Raw genomic sequence first — 16,326 nt, forward strand, 5'->3', positions numbered from 1 at the left:
CTTTCATCATATGAACTAAAAGCTGGTCTTCGCGGTAGAAGATTCGGGATGCGGCATCTTTATGGACCGTGGAAGGCTGTTCACCTAGGTTGCAGACCCAATGGTATGGCCAGTGATGTACGGCTACCTCGTGACGGTCCCATTCAGATCTGTATCTGAAAGACTTGTTGCATTCCGGCGTCGTGCAGTACCACGGAAGGTTTGGAGGCTGGGTAGTCATGGTGTAACCTACTGCAATGGGAATTTCGAAGGGCGGAGGGTCTTTGGAACTTGGCGAGGCTGCGGTAATGTGGTTCGGCGCCTGTACCCAGCTCTTGCGTCCTTTGCGTGAACCCCTGGAGTCAGCAGAGTTTTGACTTGTCCAGCTTCCCACACTGCTCCCAGAATCCATTGAGCTGTCCGACCCGGCTACACTACCAGCCCCGCCGGTCCTTCGCAAGGTGGATCTGATAGCTTTCGTCTTGAAACCTTTTCGCTGTAGGGTCTCGTTAAACTGTCGCTCCGCGTCTGCCCTGAATCGTCGCTCCGCGTCTGCATTGAATCGTCGCTCCAGGTTTCCTTGCCTCATGTTCCTCTTGCGTTCCAGGACAACATCGTGCTTACTCATGATGGAAGCCTCCATTAGTGGCTTGATAGCAGCTGAAGGTATGGCTTCTTCTATAAGAGGGGTCGCAAGATATCGCTCGAGAGAACTTGTACTCTGGGCCGGCGACGCTCGATCTAGCCTCCTTAGACTCTCTGCTGAGACAGATGTCGACGCTTGCGAGGGTGTCTCTGACATGTCACGCTTAGGTGTTTCCGGCGGCGACCGAATTATCAGAGAGCCTGCCAGTATATGTGAGCCATTGCATCAAAAAATTTCAGAATTTTCAACATGATCTGGCAGCAAAAGGAGACAAGGTGACATACGATGAGGAGCTGTTCGATGTCTGAAGTTATTGAACCATGTCTTGATACATTTTATGGCCAGGCTCGTGCGTTTGTGCAGCTCGTCCAATTCACTGTCTGTAGGATAGGGGTTCCTTGCGAAGTGTGCCTTTAGGATGCGCTTGTCTCTTGGTGGAATCTTCGAACGTCCCGACCGATTTTGACGAGGAGGTCTCGGGGAGAGATGAGCGTCCAGGTACTTTGGTGTTGGAATGTCTCGGTCGTTGGTGGATATACCAGGATCATCTTGACCCATCTCAAAAGGGTTCTGAAAGCTCTGGAATAGAGATTGACCAGTAAGGCTTTCCTCAGTAAGCTCAAGATGTCCTGGCGCGGCTTCCACTGATTCTAGAACATCGTCGGAATGTGTGATTGTCTGTCCCGGATCGAATGATGGTAGTGGCATGTCGTTGTCTTTGAACGTATCAAAATCTATGCCGTGCCGTGCGCAGTAGAGGGGCGGGAAGTAGTTGCACACACATCCCAAGTCCATGATCGAGCCTCTCTCAAAATAAGTAATATCCTGAGAGTCGGACCACGGGTTGGTTGGAGAGATGGCTACATCCCCCCATAACATGTTGTCCATAGCATCTTGCTCTTTGAGGAATTGCGGATAATTTGTGTCTTGCTTCACATCTGACTCAAGATGATCAGGCTGAACAGGGGATCTCCAGTCTGCGTTCATGGCAGCGAAAACAGAATGGACTCGGAGTATAATATAACTGACAAGTGATTGGCATGGAGGATTTGGTTGACACCTTGTAAGCGCTTGATAGAGACATGGCGAAACCTGGAGCTCTGCTCGCTAATAAACAATCTTCGATGAGGCTGAAAAACAAGGTGAGCGGCTTGAGTTACGAGGTTAGTGGAGGCGGAGCAGTGGTGTCGCCACTGACCAATCAGCTGAGGCCACCACGTATCTCATGCATGCTGAGAAGTAAGGCGAGACAGACGCGATTAGTGTGCAGCGATCTCGCGTGGTCGGCAACGGTGTAGAGGTGTATGACGAAGGTGTCGATGTCTAAACGGATGAACACGGCGCGCACGCGTCCTGTCCGGGGATCGCCAGGGCAAGCAGGGTCGACCCCCACTTGACGCGGGGCATCCGCCGCTATCTCTGCGCAGCGCCCATCAACCAATCTGACACCCGACGAAATGCCTTACATCACCCTCGCGCACGCATCGCAACATCGCGCAACACTTTTCCAACTCTCAGAGCCACCCTGAGTCACCCTAAGCCACCCTAACCAACCACCACGATGTCCACCCCCCTCGAACGCGCCCTAACCGCCATCGACGCAGCCCATGCCGAAGACCCAAATAAAGTTACAATCAATGGCACTGAGATGCCCTACGAACTCCACTACGCGCAGAAATGCACATCCTACCTCGAGAAGCGCGCCCCATCAGCCTCCGAGCCCCTCCGCCTCGCCATCCGCGCCCAACACTTCCGGCGCTGGGAAGTGCCTCGCGCCAGCTACCCCATGACGCGGCCCGGCTACCACGCCTGGCGCACGTACCTCAAAAAACGACAAGCCGAGCTCGTTGAGCAAATCTGCGTCGATGCCGGATACAACGCTGAAGACGCGTCCACAGTAGGTAGTTTGATCCGCAAAGAAGACCTCAAGGTTAATGAGGAGACGATGGTGTTGGAGGATGTGGCGTGTCTTGTTTTTCTGGACGACCAATTCGAGGCGTTTGAGAAGGAACATGATGAGGAGAAGATTATTAAGATATTGCAGAAGACGTGGGGGAAGATGACGGAGAGGGGGCATGAGTTGGCGTTGGAGATTCCGATGGGGGAGAGGCCGAGGGGGGTTGTTATGAAGGCGCTGGAGGGGAATTGATGATGGGGATGGGATGGGATGGAATGGACATTGAATTGAATTGAACTGTGTGATCTCTGTGTATTATGTGGGTGTGCCATTTGTTATGTTTGGGTATCATTCTGAGCCTGTGAAATCTTCTTCCCTCCTCCTCTTGTGGCCAATATGTCCACGGGTCGTAGCCTAAGCTCCGCCCTCACGCTTAGCGTACTCCTCCTCCATTGCCTCCTCGTACCGCTTCTCAGCCTCCTTCTCTTGCTCAGTCTTCTCGCCATTGTTCGCATTTGCTAGAGCTCGTGTAGCGGCGTTCTGTATGTCGTTCTGAGCCTGCGCAGCAGCTGAAGATTGGGTCGCTGGGGTGGACTGCGAGGTTGCGGATGGCATTGGGACGGGCATCTTGATGGTCGAGTTTGGTGGTGTTCGTAGGGTGTAGATATTGGTGGTTTGATTCGAGATTGAAATGTTGCGCTGGATTGGGTGTGGGAGGTGAGAAGCATTGGAGGAGCGCGTGAGGGGCTATATACTGTTATACGAATAACTGGTGTTGCGTCATTGTGGCGGTGCGGGTGTGGCTGGAATCTTCCAAAGAACGTGATTCGCCACTGATCTTCGTTAGGCGACTTTCGCATGTGAAGACCACTGGCAGGTGCTGTTTGCATACCATGATGCGTTTTTACTCTAGGAAAGTTGTCTTCAAAATCATTGAAGAGCCATGCATTCAATGTCAAACCATGAAGTTGACGTGGTGGCATCGATATCGAAGGTCGCAATATAACATCCCCTCGTCCTCTTACAACGATCAACGCTTGTTCTGTGCTTATTCCTTACAGTATTACTGATACTTTCAAATCGACATGTTGTTCTATACAAGCATTTCGCTTCTGCCTGTCATGTTTTGCGCTTCGCTAGGAGATACTACCAACACACTCTCCGAGTCTCTCAAGCCAACACCGACGCGGTTGCACTCCCATGCACATCCCCATGTTTCTACATCCACCAGCTCACCTCTTGCGATGGCGAAACAAGACCATCCTACTGAAAGCCCCGCCTATTCAAGCTGGGCCCTAGCAGCAATCTCGTCTGCATCTCTCTCCACTACATCCCAGTGCCCAACCCTCCATTCCCCATGCGGCAGTGTCGGTTGCTACGATCCGAGTACAGAGCAATGCTGCGGCAAGAGGGGAGTTTGCAAAATTACCCAAAACTGTGTCGAGGTCCAGATACACAACGGCACGATGGCGGCAGGATGCTGTCCCGGTGGAACATCAGCTTGTGATGGCGTGTGCTTCGACGCATCCACCTCCAAGTGTTGCGCTGCACCAGGCGGCACCCGTGGGCTTTGCTCTGCGAACCAAGACTGCTGTGGGAACATGTGCTGCGATGAAGGTGCGGTTTGTGCTAATGGATTCAACGGTCCGATGTGCTGGCGAAAGCATGACAAAGGCACTGAGGAGATTGAGGGCCACGCCTTTATTCCACCAATTATTCCCATTCCCAGTACGCAAAAGAGCGGTAGCGTGAGGATCAAAGCTCCCGGAATCTTCCACGCTCTGTTGTTCTTGGCCCAGTTTGTGGCTGGTAGTTCCGAACAGGCCTTTCCCGCGACGCGCCTCCAATCGCTACCAATAACCCATGGAGCAGAAAACCCGGACATGGGCAATTTGACCTCATCCCTCAACCAGCGTTCATCCTGTGAGCCATTGGAACCTTGTGGTAACGGCTGTCAATATAAACCATCAAAGTGCTGCTTCCGGGAGGATGGTACGTCTGGTTCATGTAACGCAGGCGATGTCTGCTGTCAAGAGTACTGTTGTCCTTCCAACACCATATGTATGATCGCATCTGTGCCGCACAGTTCCGGACCATGGTGCTGGCCGCCAGATTTACCGAGAGCAACAGCGAACGTGCCATACGATCCGTTTCCTTGGCCTCACGATGTGGACGGGGCAGGCTTCAAGAACACTCGTATCAAGAACGGGTCCGCTGTAATGCGACCATCTGGTGTACTTTGCGTCATCATTTTCTTGCTGTCATTGCTGGTTGCAAGTTCCGCTCTGGAATCAGTGTCGATCAATCTCACTACAAAGACTGTGGACAGGCTGCCGATGACTGTTCCCATTACTATGCCGACAAACCCGCCGATCGAAGTGGATATTGACGTTGACATGTCCCAAAAGAAAGGTGGCGGTGGTCATGGTGGAGGTGGTGGTGGTGGCCATGGCGGTGGAGGTGGTGGCGGCGCAAAACCTGGTGGAGGTGCTCCTGGAGCCTCCCCGGGAGGTCATCGCAACACAGCAGCACGGCCGGCCATCCCATGGCTCTTTCAACTTCTGGTCTGAAAGATGCCTTTCATCATGTCAGCTATTGTCCCACGGTATCAGCAGCAGGCGAAACCTTCGAGTTAGATCTGAAGCATATGCAATCATCGTCACAGGTGTGTTTGGGCTGTCGGTCGAGATTGCGAGCGAAAGGGTAGCGGCGAGTGCGCATTGTCTTCTTTCTTTGTCATTGCTGTGTGTACGATGAGTGGGCACAGATATCTTGCAGATGTAAGGCTGTAGGTGAATTTGGATAGCCAATTTGAAGGATGTAGATACTGGCCATCGTGTCAGTACAAACGAAGCGAAGCACGTGAAACTTTGCAAAGACATCGATAGGCTCAGACTTGCCTTTTTTGATATCGAATCAATGACACCAAATGCGTAGAGGAAGTCTTATCTATTGCTAGATAAGAAAGCCCCGAGGATAAGCATTGGTGCCTCAACCGCTTGCTCGGTTTGTAATCATGGCCAAAGGGAAAACAAGAATGAAAGAGCGACTGACCTTATTGACTTAGAACATGCGTACCTTTCGTCTTGCCTGTCTCCATTTTGGCAGTGCGAGCGCCGAATTGTATCGCACGCTTCTTCTCTGCAGCTACTCTTTTCATGCCCAAGTGCCATGCCAACAAACGAAGTGCCCGCTTCCCAGGCTCGAGCAGCCGTGCAGGGTCTTCGCTATCGGTGATTTGCTCCAGGCCGAAATCGCATTTGGATGTCACCGGAAGGCGGAGGGTTAATGCTATGAAGTCTTCGTCCAGGAAAGGAAATCGGACTTCTCTACTGCTGTTGCTGATCACGCGATCATCACGACCCAAGTTTCTCTTTCCCAGACGACTGAAGTCGAGTTCAAGCTCTTCGATTAGGCCATGGTATCCGCGCCGAGCAAAGGCTGTAGCGTGTCGTTGGTACCCACCGAAGAGCTCATCAGCACCGAGTCCGGAAAGAAGTACGTGCGCGGTAGTGGAGTAGGGCTCAGCTTTGGCCTTGCCCACAACGTGCGACAAGCCGACTCCGCGGGAAGCGAAGTAAAGTGCGTACGATATGGACAGATCCATTTCTGTGTTGTGGGGATGCATCAATGCCATGACGGTGCTGCGATGAGCTTGTGTCTCGGTGTAGGGTACGTTGACCTCGACGAAACGCCACTCACGTCCAGGACAGATCTCTACCAGCTCTGCAAGGGATGATCGTCCAGTGACACGGTCGGGACAGAGCTCGTAGGGACTGGCGTCTGGCTCGAGATTGGAGTGAATCCGAGGATTCTCAAACGCGACATTGAGCAGATCGACAGGTTCGCTCAGTGGTAGGAGGTCATGACACAAGCGCGCGAGGATTGTGCAGTCCAGGCCACCAGAGAAGAGAACGGCTACGCGTGTTTGCCCCGAAACCCCAAGGTTCGATTCCCCAGTCACTGCCTCACGTATGTGTTGAGTGCGCAGTTGGAGTGATCTTTCCAACGACGCCCTTAGGTGTTCTACTGCCCCAGAATCCTGTGAAGCAGAGTTGCTGTCGATAGTCTGGTTCATGGCTGGGAACTGTAGAGTCTGAATCTGTTAGCAGAAGTCGTGTGCCAGATGACTTACCTACGAAAGACAACTCAGAGTCCTCTTCTTGATCTGAGCGGCGATGCGGAACTCTCGTTACTGGGAACGAGTTTGACGTTGGATCAGCCAGCTCTGCGTCTACAACATAGATACCATCGGCTTCCACCTCGGCCCAAGACTCACCAGAGGCATTATCGCACACGCTAGAGAGTACAAGAGTGCCATCAGAAGTAGACTTTTGGAGCAGCGATCGCCTTCCTAAGCAGTCGCGTCCGTAGTATATGCGTTTGTGCAATGCATCGTAGAAGACCAGAGCATATGGGCCTCGCATGACTGACAGCAGCTCGATGACGCGTCGCATAGACGCGTCGCGCGTCCCAGTACATGCGTCCAGAAGTTTGGTAAAGACTAGCTTGGAGTCATTACCATCAACTGCCTGTGCAGCAATGCTCCATGCCTCGCCGTTCCAGCAGAGGACGGAGCCGGTCGTATCATCGCTGAGTGGCTGCTCAACGATGTCGTTGCCGCGTAGAGCAAGAACCGTGGACAGGAAAGTCGCGTGAAGACGCGTTGAGACGTCCTTGGCGCTGGATTCGATGATGGTCTGGTGCTGCCCTGTGCTGTCTGGCCCTCTATTCCGGAGCAGTCGCTGTGTGTTGGCGTCAGGTATCACGTGTCCAGTCCGACTGAGCGAGAAGAAGATGCCGCACATGGCTGGGCTGATGAAATGGCGACGCAGGTGTGGTGTTGGCAGTGGCACGGCTGCAGTTGCTTGACGCGCTAGCGGCGGTGGCTCGGAGACTCGGCTTCTAGATGCCGGGAGACCATGCGGACGATTCACACACGCAGGCGCAGCAGACGTCAATCACCAAGCACTTGACTTATATTCTCCCTGCGAGAGCTGTTGTGAGCTCTGTTCCAGACCCATGGACGCTTGATCAACCACCCACAACCCATCCATAATCCCCCGTCGCACTCGGTCTATGTCTCCCCCGAACGCAACTCCGCAACCCGATGCAGCCCACGACAGCCACGCCGAAAGGGAGCTAGATAAGGCGGACGACCAGCACCATGTAGCCACGAGCAAGGAAAGCGCGCCTTCCGTAGGGCAGCCTACAGAGTCCAAAGCACCGACGGATGACGCGAACACGGCGACGGACGCGGGGCAGCCTAGCCATGTCGAGGCCCAAGACGAGGGGCATGCTGGCAAGGGAGAGCCGACAGATGGGGTAGAGAAAGCACCTGAAACACCAGAGGAGACGAATGCTGCCCCAACAGGTCTCGAGGAACCCCAAGAGAAGGACACAGAAGCTGCGCAGGCGCCATCTACCGCGCCGATAGAGGAGCTCACCACCAAGACAGAGAGCACAACGCTGGACCGAGCATCAACACCACCGCCGGAGCTTAGCGAGAAATCAGCAGGGAAAGCGCCCATACAATCGCCGTCGCCTCCTCCTCCACCGCCAAAAGACGACAAATACCTCACAACCAGCAACGTGCCCAGCCGAACCACATCCCCAATGTCGCAGGAACGATCGAGCGGGAGAAATTCGGAAGACGCTGCGGCCGACGACTATGGGACGAACCATGACGGCACAAGCGACGCGGTAGACAACTCGCAGGAGGAGATACAGAGCATCATGGATCAGTTCCAGGGGGACGGTGGGCCTGGTGAGAATGAGATCATGTCACCCAGATTGGAAATTGCGAACCCCATGCTGGAATCGCCGTCGACGCCGTATCCACCGCGAAGATCAAGTCTCGTGCCGCTCGACAAGCCCTTGCCCATTCCGGCTGACGATTCAGCCTCGACTGCCCCGCTCCAATCACCGCCTCCTCGCACATCCTCCCTACATCGCGTCGGCACCGGCACATCCTTCGCCGAACCGTCATCGCCCAGCGCACATGCCTCGAAGTACAAGCCAGCACAGCCAGCACCCGAGCCCGAACCAGACCTACCCTTCGACTTCCACCGCTTCCTCGAACAACTACGCCATCGGACAGCAGACCCCGTTGCCAAGTTTCTGCGCTCTTTCCTGCTCGAGTTTGGAAAGAAGCAATGGATGGTACATGAGCAAGTCAAGATCATCGGTGACTTCCTCGAATTCATCAGCAAGAAGATGGCACAGTGTGAAGTCTGGCGGACCGTCTCAGACGCCGAGTTCGACAACGCGAGAGAAGGCATGGAGAAGCTAGTCATGAACCGGTTATACACACAAACATTTTCTCCTGCGATCCCGCCTCCAGAGCCAGCATCACCACGCAAGGGTCGACGGAGACAGGAACCGCCTGGACCAGGCCGTAGGGGCCAGCATCAGGAGGATGTAGAGCGGGATGAGGTCTTAGCGCAGAAGGTGCGCATATACAAATGGGTCAGCGAAGAGCATCTGGATATCAAACCGGTAGGCGACAAGGGCCGCAAGTTTTTGCATCTCGCTCAGCAGGAGCTATTGAAGATCAAAAGCTATCGGGCGCCTAGGGACAAGATTATCTGCATCTTGAATTGCTGCAAGGTCATCTTTGGTTTTCTGCGGACGTCAAACTCTGATCAATCAGCCGATGCTTTCGTACCACTGCTCATTTACACAGTACTACAAGCGAACCCCGATCATCTCGTCTCCAATGTACAATACATTTTGCGGTTCCGGAATCAGGACAAGCTTGGTGGAGAAGCTGGCTACTACATATCATCGCTGATGGGCGCCATCCAGTTCATCGAGGGTCTTGATAAGACGTCATTGACAGTGACCGACGAGGACTTTGAGAAGAATGTCGAAGCAGCCGTGTCGGCCATCGCTGAGCGTCACGCAGCTGAAGAGGCCGAATCTTCATCATCATCCGCATTGTTGCATCCTACTGCGCCTGGCCACAAGCGTATGCCATCACCCCATTATCATCATATAGCGGAAAAGACGACACCACTGCGACCAGAGCTTACACAAAGAAACTCCATGGAGGCAGAGACCGCAGGGCCGAGACGGTCAACAAGTCTGAAGGATCGCAAGTCCGAAGCGGAGCAGCCAGAGGAAGAGAACGCAGCCGTCGCAGGCCTACTGCGAACAATACAACGGCCGCTCAGCACCATCGGTCGTATTTTCTCCGACAACGATACAAACCATCCGTCTGGACCTGCAGCGGCCCAGAAACCACAATTACCGCCACGTGCGTCAACAGAGTTTCCCGGCAACATGAGCGAGAAGCAACGCCCGTCGCATGACGAAGACCGGCAAAGGCAGAGGTTGACGGCTGAAGACGCCGCAGCGCGACAGGCTTCAGCTGAAGCGGAGGAAGCGAGGCGGATTCAACGACAGGAACACAAAGTCGTAGTCGAGACGCTGACAGGCATGTTTCCCCAGCTGGACCGGGATGTCATCGACGATGTCGTGCGGCAGAAAGAGGGCCGGTAAGTTCTTTTTCGATTCATTCCATGCATGTTGCCAGATACTAATGATTGTCTAGGGTCGGTCTTGCAGTTGACGCATGTTTAGCATTAGCGAATCCTTGATAGACTTATTCATCTTCTCGGTCGAGTTCTTGGAGAAACTTGGCCTTTTCGTAGTGAACCAAGATCTATTTTACGTTACTTCATCTACATCATTCATCAGTTCATATCGTACTTGTGCTCACCGCAGCAAACGCTCAAACATGCTATCTACTCGTCGTTCGCAGTTCAGTGGTTCGCGTGACCCTTAAGAGCACACGACTCCCCATTGGGATACATGGCAAACGATGGAAACATATTTTGGTAAGCATTTACACAGCTGAAGCGAGATTGTGTGATATCTTACGCGTAAAGAAGAGCGTTTACCATGACATGTGCTTGTTCGCGTTTGTATGCTTTGAACTTCTCTGTCCAGTCTTCCTCGTTCTCCAGTGTCTCTTACTCCTTCAACATCAATTCCACATTCAAGCATTACTTCTACAGGCTACTTCTAATAAGAAAGCCTGTATCGTCTTATCAAGTACAGCGAAGTAGGTTCAGCGCCCTCTAGATAATTATGTCCGGTCACAACCACTCGCTCCTGCCCAATCCGCGCGGGCCACCGATCGAACGCAAACTGCGCGCTCTTTCACTTTCACTTTCACTTCTCCACCATCTGATCTCGAGCTCACCTGATTCAATGACGCAACACCGCCTCGCTTATTTCGCACAGCCGATACTTTGTTCCGCGATAGCAAATTTGGTGTCGCGATTTCAGCGACCCTGCCTCCCTCAACACTACCACCCAAAACACCCACCTCTTCTTCATTTCTTGAACTTCAACTACTTCACTCTTCCCCTGATTACTCCTGATACACTCAGTTACTTTGTTTGCGCTTCGCGCACCCCACCGCCATCATGAATTTCTGGGAGCAGATGCTTCTAGTGTTTGGCCTCCTCTACGGCGTACTGTCCAATGTCACTGTCGCCCACGACATCTGTGACATTCTGTTCCGCGGTGTCTTACACATCAATTTCTTCGAGCTGCAGCTGCACAAGCATCCCTCCGAAGATAGTATCGCCGAGCTGTAAGTAGTACCCAGGCGTGAACTATGTGTGACATATATACTGACTCAGGAAACCAAACTTTAGGCGAATGGCTCTACTTTGCGCTGCATTCACCTTCATCTACTTTCTCTTCCTTGCTCCTCGCCACCCCGGCATGAACCGTCGATTCGATCTCACGTTTGGCACCTCTATCGTCCTCAAGGCAATACACTCGCTGGAATCGAAGATGATCTATTGCTTCAATAAGATAGACATAGGTCTAAAGTCGCTCGAGAGCAACGTCACCAAAGAGAAGAAATTCAGTAAACGCCTCTCGAAGAAAGCAGATCTTTCGGACGCCAGGAAGCTAGCCTCCAATGTGCCGCGAAAGCATCTCCATGTCATCACCCGGAACTCGTTTAGTCGACGCCTACGCAAGGTCGAGAACCGCCTGGATCAAGAACAACTAGAACAGGTCCAGCTCGCGTTCAAGAACAACAAGCTCACGCCATCGGTTACTGCACTGGATAACGTGATCACATCTCTCTTCACTGACCTCGCCGCACCCTCCACGCACATCACACATCACGCCAACAACATCGACAAGCTGAAACATGTTCATTCTTCTGTTAGACGAGCCAGTAAAAAGAAAGACACCCGGATCGGTGCACTTGAGGACGAGAACAACGACATGTTTGAAGAGCTTCGCCACAAGGATGCGGAGCTCGACACGGCTTTAACCAACGCAGCTGACTTGACCGATGACTGTCAACGATCGAAGGTGCGACTGCAGAAGGTGACCGCCAACAAGTTGAAAATCGAGGAGTCACTACGCCGATGTAAGATTGAGCTGCGACGGGCTGATATCAACCACGCCAACAGTTCCGGAAGAGTGGCGAGACTCGAGGACCAGATCCAGCTTATGCGTCAGTCCACACAAGAGGCGAACGAGCGAGCCGACGCTGTCGAGGAAGAGCTTCAGGATGTCAAAGGTCAGATGAGTGATCTGGAACGCGAGTGTGCAGACCTTGAGACTGCGCGCCATCAACTTCAGACGAAGCTGAATACAGCCAAAGAGCAGTTGAACGGTGAAGATGGTCTCGAGAAGAAGACTCACGATCTGGATGCTGCCCACGAGCTCGTTCGCCAGCTCAAAGATGACATCTCGGCTCTCAAAGAGCAACACGCAGATGTCGTCTCCAACAGGGAGAAGGACCTGAGAGAACTCAAACAGCTAAACAGGGACGCTATTTCTCGTAAGAGCAAGGAGATGCAGGAGCATCGCAGGAAGTATCAAGTCGCTCTCTCAACCAAAGAGAAGAAGGATGAAGGCTTGCGCAACGATCTCGCTGCTACAATCAACGCCAAAGATGCGGAGCTCGAAAGATTACGCGCCGAACATGTTGTCGCCATCACCGCTAAAGACGGGCAGCTCGAAGCCAAACACCAGTCTGAAGCTGCGATCATCACTCGCCATGGAATCGAAACGCAAAAGCTTCGTGAAGAGGTCGATTCGGTTCAGCTGCAAAAGGACGAAAAAGTCAAAGAGCTCGACGCTTTGGTATCTAGCCATGATGACGCAATGCGGAAGCTTCGTGAAGAGCTCATTTTGGTCACTCAGCAAAAGGAGGACGAAGCCAATAAGCTAAAAGACTTAAGCATCGAGCACACGGCCGCCATGGCCCTCAAAGACCAAGAGCTCGACACCATTGCGTCTCGCCATGAAACCCAAATGCAGGAGCTGCGCAGAGAGCTCGATCTGGCTAGGGAGCAAAAGGCCGATGAATCTAAGAAGCTGCAACACTCACGCGCCGAGCATGCTACCGCGATCAATCTCAAGGAGGCAGAGCTGCAGGAAGCACACTACGAACTCGCCATCGCCATCTCTGGCAAGGAATCAGAGATCGGCACACTTCACACAAAACACGCCGCTGCCATCTCTGGCAAGGAATCAGAGATTGGCTCACTCCACACCGAGCACGCCGCTGCCATCTCTCGCAAGGACGCAGAGCTGAAGCAAGCACGCGACGACCACGCCATCGCCATCTCTGGCAAGGAATCAGAGATTGGCTCACTCCACACCCAACACACCGCTGTCATAGCCCGCAAAGATGAGGAGCTTGAAGCACTGCGTAAAGACCTCGACATGGCCAAGCTCAACAAGCAACCATCCTCAACCGATGGTCTGAAAGTCCTTGTCGATTCACAGCAAGAGACAATCCTTTCCATGACAAATGAGTGGAATGCAGTCTACGGCATCATCGAAAACGTCAACATGTGCCTGCCATCCGTCCTGAAGAGGTTGGGCAAGCCTTTGAACGATCGCCTTCCAGAGATAAGGGCCAGAATGCGACGCGACTCTGAATGTAAGCTCAGAATATTCTTTACCAAAATACCCCTCCTAATTAATTGATAGTCAGGCCTGCGGAGCACCTGGGTGACCTTGAGACTGCGATGAAGATACGTCGTGGACGGTATGAGCTGGAAGGAACGTTCGATCACCAGTGGGAGTTCTTGAAGAAGTTTGTTCCTGCACTTGTGGAGGCTCATCCCGACGTCAAAGAGCTGGCTAAGGCCATTGATGACACTTTTGACCGGCTTGAAGAGCAGGTGGTCCAACCCACCAAGGCGCCTACAATCGCGCCCGCCCCAGCGAAGGCGACCCCAGAGAAGCCCCCGAAAGATACATGTGCCTGCAAGTATCGTTTCTTGGTGACGGATAGCCAGGATGCCTGCCGCGACCATCTCGACGGGTGCGATGACTTCGCGAAATGGACCCCCGAGAAGAAGAAAAGTCTTCTGGGTAAGCTCGGTTTGACTGGCTACCAGCAGCCGAAGCAGACAAAGCCGAAGGCAGAGTCGATTACGTGCTGGCACTGCGAGCGTGAATTCGACAAAGCACACGGGCAATGGTTTCACGGCTCTCATCTCAAGGTAACATTATCCTAAACAATATCTATTCAGTGCCTCGCTAACATACATGCGTTCTAGGTCTGCAAAAGGGGCGCTCCCAGCATGCACGATGTTCCCGGCTCGAGCACACCGGGACCGAAGACTCCCGTCACCACACCTTCCAGACGCGCCCCCGTGATCGAGCACGGCTGGCAGAATGCCGGGTCAGCGAAGAAGGACGAGACGTCAGTCTTCGTTTCTAGTGGCATGGGATACAGTAAGCATGCGCAGTCGCGGTAGATTCTACAAGGCTCTAGGTCCTTGGCCCGTGGAAGGGAGCAAGGACATTGAGTGGAAAGAAAGAGATGGAGACTATACCAATCAGTGCGACACCACTAAACTGGGTGTCGTCATTGATGGCGAGGTATAGGACGGATACAGTGCGATGGAAGACGATGACTTTGTTGGATTGTTTTGGGTTTGCGATGGCGTTGATGGAGCAGTTAGTGTTTCGATACCCGTAGGATAATCTCAAAGTTTGACAGCACACACCGGCAACAAAGCCTATACAAATCAATAGTTCAGGTACCTGGGATTCCGTGACTTTGGCTACAGCAGTGATGAGGGTATCGGTGTCTTCCTGGACTAGTGCGGTGTTCGATTGGGATCTTCGCGCGCTCTAACTGCAAGATGCTGGTGTGCGAGGCTGGTTGTCAGACCTCTGCACTGCCTTGGGCGGTAAGAGCATATTCCGTTGAGTAGCTTCTCGTCGTTAGGTAATGGATGTCAGGTTGGCCGCATTGAGCACTGGCGGTGAACACGAACATTGTGCGCAGCTCTTTGCACTGAAGTGGGCTCATTGAAACATACTGAGTAGTCGTCTTCTTGTCGACAAGTACCGAACTGGTAAGTGCGGCTCCAGCCTGTCAGGCAAGCTGGCGTTGGCGTTGCCAGGCCGAGTCACGACAGCGAAGAGCCACTGTGACTATGACTCCACTTCGACTGTCTGGACGCATGGAATAGCCTTCTTCGCTGTGGAGACGCCGCTGGGAATCGACTCGCAACGAGAATAGGGGACACCCACGACGCAGGTCCGCGGCTTCGTGCGAAGGTAAGTTCCGCGTTCGATAGACCGGCCAGTCCATCTCGTCACGTTGTCACAAATCTCGTCATCAGCACCAGTCTTTTCAAGGACGAAATCGAATCCTAGCAGCTGGAATGCGATTGGCGAAACATCCAAGCATCGCCACATCTGGGTATGATGGCAGATCTCCAGGGATCCAGAACCGTAGCATAAACTTATTTGTTTGTTTGCAACGGACGACAGGGTCTCCGAACCCCAAAAGGGATGTGCCAGAAACGACGATGCGAATGTTGCCGGGTAGTTAGTAAGGAAGAGGCTCATGCGCAATTAAAGCTTGAGTAGTCGGGCAGTCCTAGGCCAAAGTCGTCGGTCGGCAAGCTCAGGTACCACTTCAAACTCTATGACGCACAGGCCGGATCGATTTAGCCGGTTGCCGCGGTGTACCTGGACAGAGGTAAGCATTGTGTAGCTATTTTCGATGCGACGTCTCTTAGTTATCACAGCTGCTGATGAGAATCTCTGTTGGGGGAGGCGGAGGATGACGGATGTCAGTCGCGATGGTGCTGGTGGTGGCTGAAACAAGCCTAGCGGCACTCCTGGAACGGCGGATTCCACCACCACCTAACTGCAGCCAAGATAGCCGACCTCACGAACTCCTGCTTGCGCTACCACCCACATCGGTGTGCGACTCGACGACATCACGAATAAAGGATGCGCTAATGCTACTATTTTCCCCTCGAACGACCCGAGCTCAACCCACTTTAGTTTCAAGGCCGCAAGGCTGCACATTCGCACGGTGCGGAGAAGCCAGGCTAACCTTCCCTCCCTGCGCACATCGGGGCATCTCCCGCAACTCTAACCTGCTTTACCCTCACTCTACCCTGCGCAGCTCAGGCATCTCCCGTCTACCTGCCGTCGATCCCGCAGCAGATAGCGTGAAACAGACAATCTAGACAACCCTTCATCACTCTTTCAATAGAGTCACTATGTTTCGAAACGAAGCTACTGTGAGGCTCGCCACCATCATGCTCAGGGGCCACTCTGGTCACTGACTACGGCTGTCTACTACCTACGAAAGGTCTACCATGCGACTCAGAACCCTCGAGTATAAGACCTCATGTTCCCAGCGCCAAAAGTAAAAAGGCATCAGCTTTGATCTCATCTACTTCACACTTTCGCTTTCAGCAACCAACAACACTTTCGTTACTACTACTACTCGACTTTATTAGTCCTTACTATCGTTTGTGCAGAGCACTTCACTTCT

At 53.0% G+C, this 16,326-nt stretch overlaps 6 protein-coding genes across 6 annotated transcripts; 3 read left to right on the forward strand and 3 right to left on the reverse strand.

Moving 5' to 3' along the window:
• Positions 1-143: 143 nt before the first annotated feature.
• J4E85_002573 (uncharacterized protein) lies at positions 144-1,612 on the reverse strand (the record flags this gene model as incomplete). Its single annotated transcript, XM_051466851.1, has 3 exons — positions 144-149; positions 233-825; positions 910-1,612. The coding sequence occupies 3 exons, from the start codon at positions 1,610-1,612 to the stop codon at positions 144-146; spliced, it is 1,302 nt and encodes a 433-aa protein (XP_051329706.1).
• A 574-nt stretch (positions 1,613-2,186) lies between these two features.
• Positions 2,187-2,774, forward strand: J4E85_002574 (uncharacterized protein; the record flags this gene model as incomplete). Its single annotated transcript, XM_051466852.1, has 1 exon — positions 2,187-2,774. The coding sequence occupies one exon, from the start codon at positions 2,187-2,189 to the stop codon at positions 2,772-2,774; it is 588 nt and encodes a 195-aa protein (XP_051329707.1).
• A 162-nt stretch (positions 2,775-2,936) lies between these two features.
• On the reverse strand, positions 2,937-3,306 carry J4E85_002575 (uncharacterized protein; the record flags this gene model as incomplete). The annotated part of the gene is made up of 2 exons (XM_051466853.1): positions 2,937-3,221; positions 3,286-3,306. The coding sequence occupies 2 exons, from the start codon at positions 3,304-3,306 to the stop codon at positions 2,937-2,939; spliced, it is 306 nt and encodes a 101-aa protein (XP_051329708.1).
• A 2,271-nt stretch (positions 3,307-5,577) lies between these two features.
• On the reverse strand, positions 5,578-7,330 carry J4E85_002576 (uncharacterized protein; the record flags this gene model as incomplete). Its single annotated transcript, XM_051466854.1, has 2 exons — positions 5,578-6,618; positions 6,662-7,330. The coding sequence occupies 2 exons, from the start codon at positions 7,328-7,330 to the stop codon at positions 5,578-5,580; spliced, it is 1,710 nt and encodes a 569-aa protein (XP_051329709.1).
• Positions 7,331-7,601: 271 nt separating this feature from the next.
• J4E85_002577 (uncharacterized protein) lies at positions 7,602-10,123 on the forward strand (the record flags this gene model as incomplete). The annotated part of the gene is made up of 2 exons (XM_051466855.1): positions 7,602-10,021; positions 10,078-10,123. The coding sequence occupies 2 exons, from the start codon at positions 7,602-7,604 to the stop codon at positions 10,121-10,123; spliced, it is 2,466 nt and encodes an 821-aa protein (XP_051329710.1).
• Positions 10,124-10,957: 834 nt separating this feature from the next.
• On the forward strand, positions 10,958-14,408 carry J4E85_002578 (uncharacterized protein; the record flags this gene model as incomplete). The annotated part of the gene is made up of 5 exons (XM_051466856.1): positions 10,958-11,127; positions 11,192-13,452; positions 13,503-14,020; positions 14,078-14,255; positions 14,296-14,408. The coding sequence occupies 5 exons, from the start codon at positions 10,958-10,960 to the stop codon at positions 14,406-14,408; spliced, it is 3,240 nt and encodes a 1,079-aa protein (XP_051329711.1).
• Between the last annotated feature and the right edge of the window lie 1,918 nt (positions 14,409-16,326).

Source organism: Alternaria conjuncta, assembly GCF_024043145.1.
Source record: "Alternaria conjuncta strain BMP 0040 chromosome Unknown scaffold_3, whole genome shotgun sequence".
Taxonomy (NCBI): Eukaryota; Fungi; Ascomycota; class Dothideomycetes; order Pleosporales; family Pleosporaceae; genus Alternaria; species Alternaria conjuncta.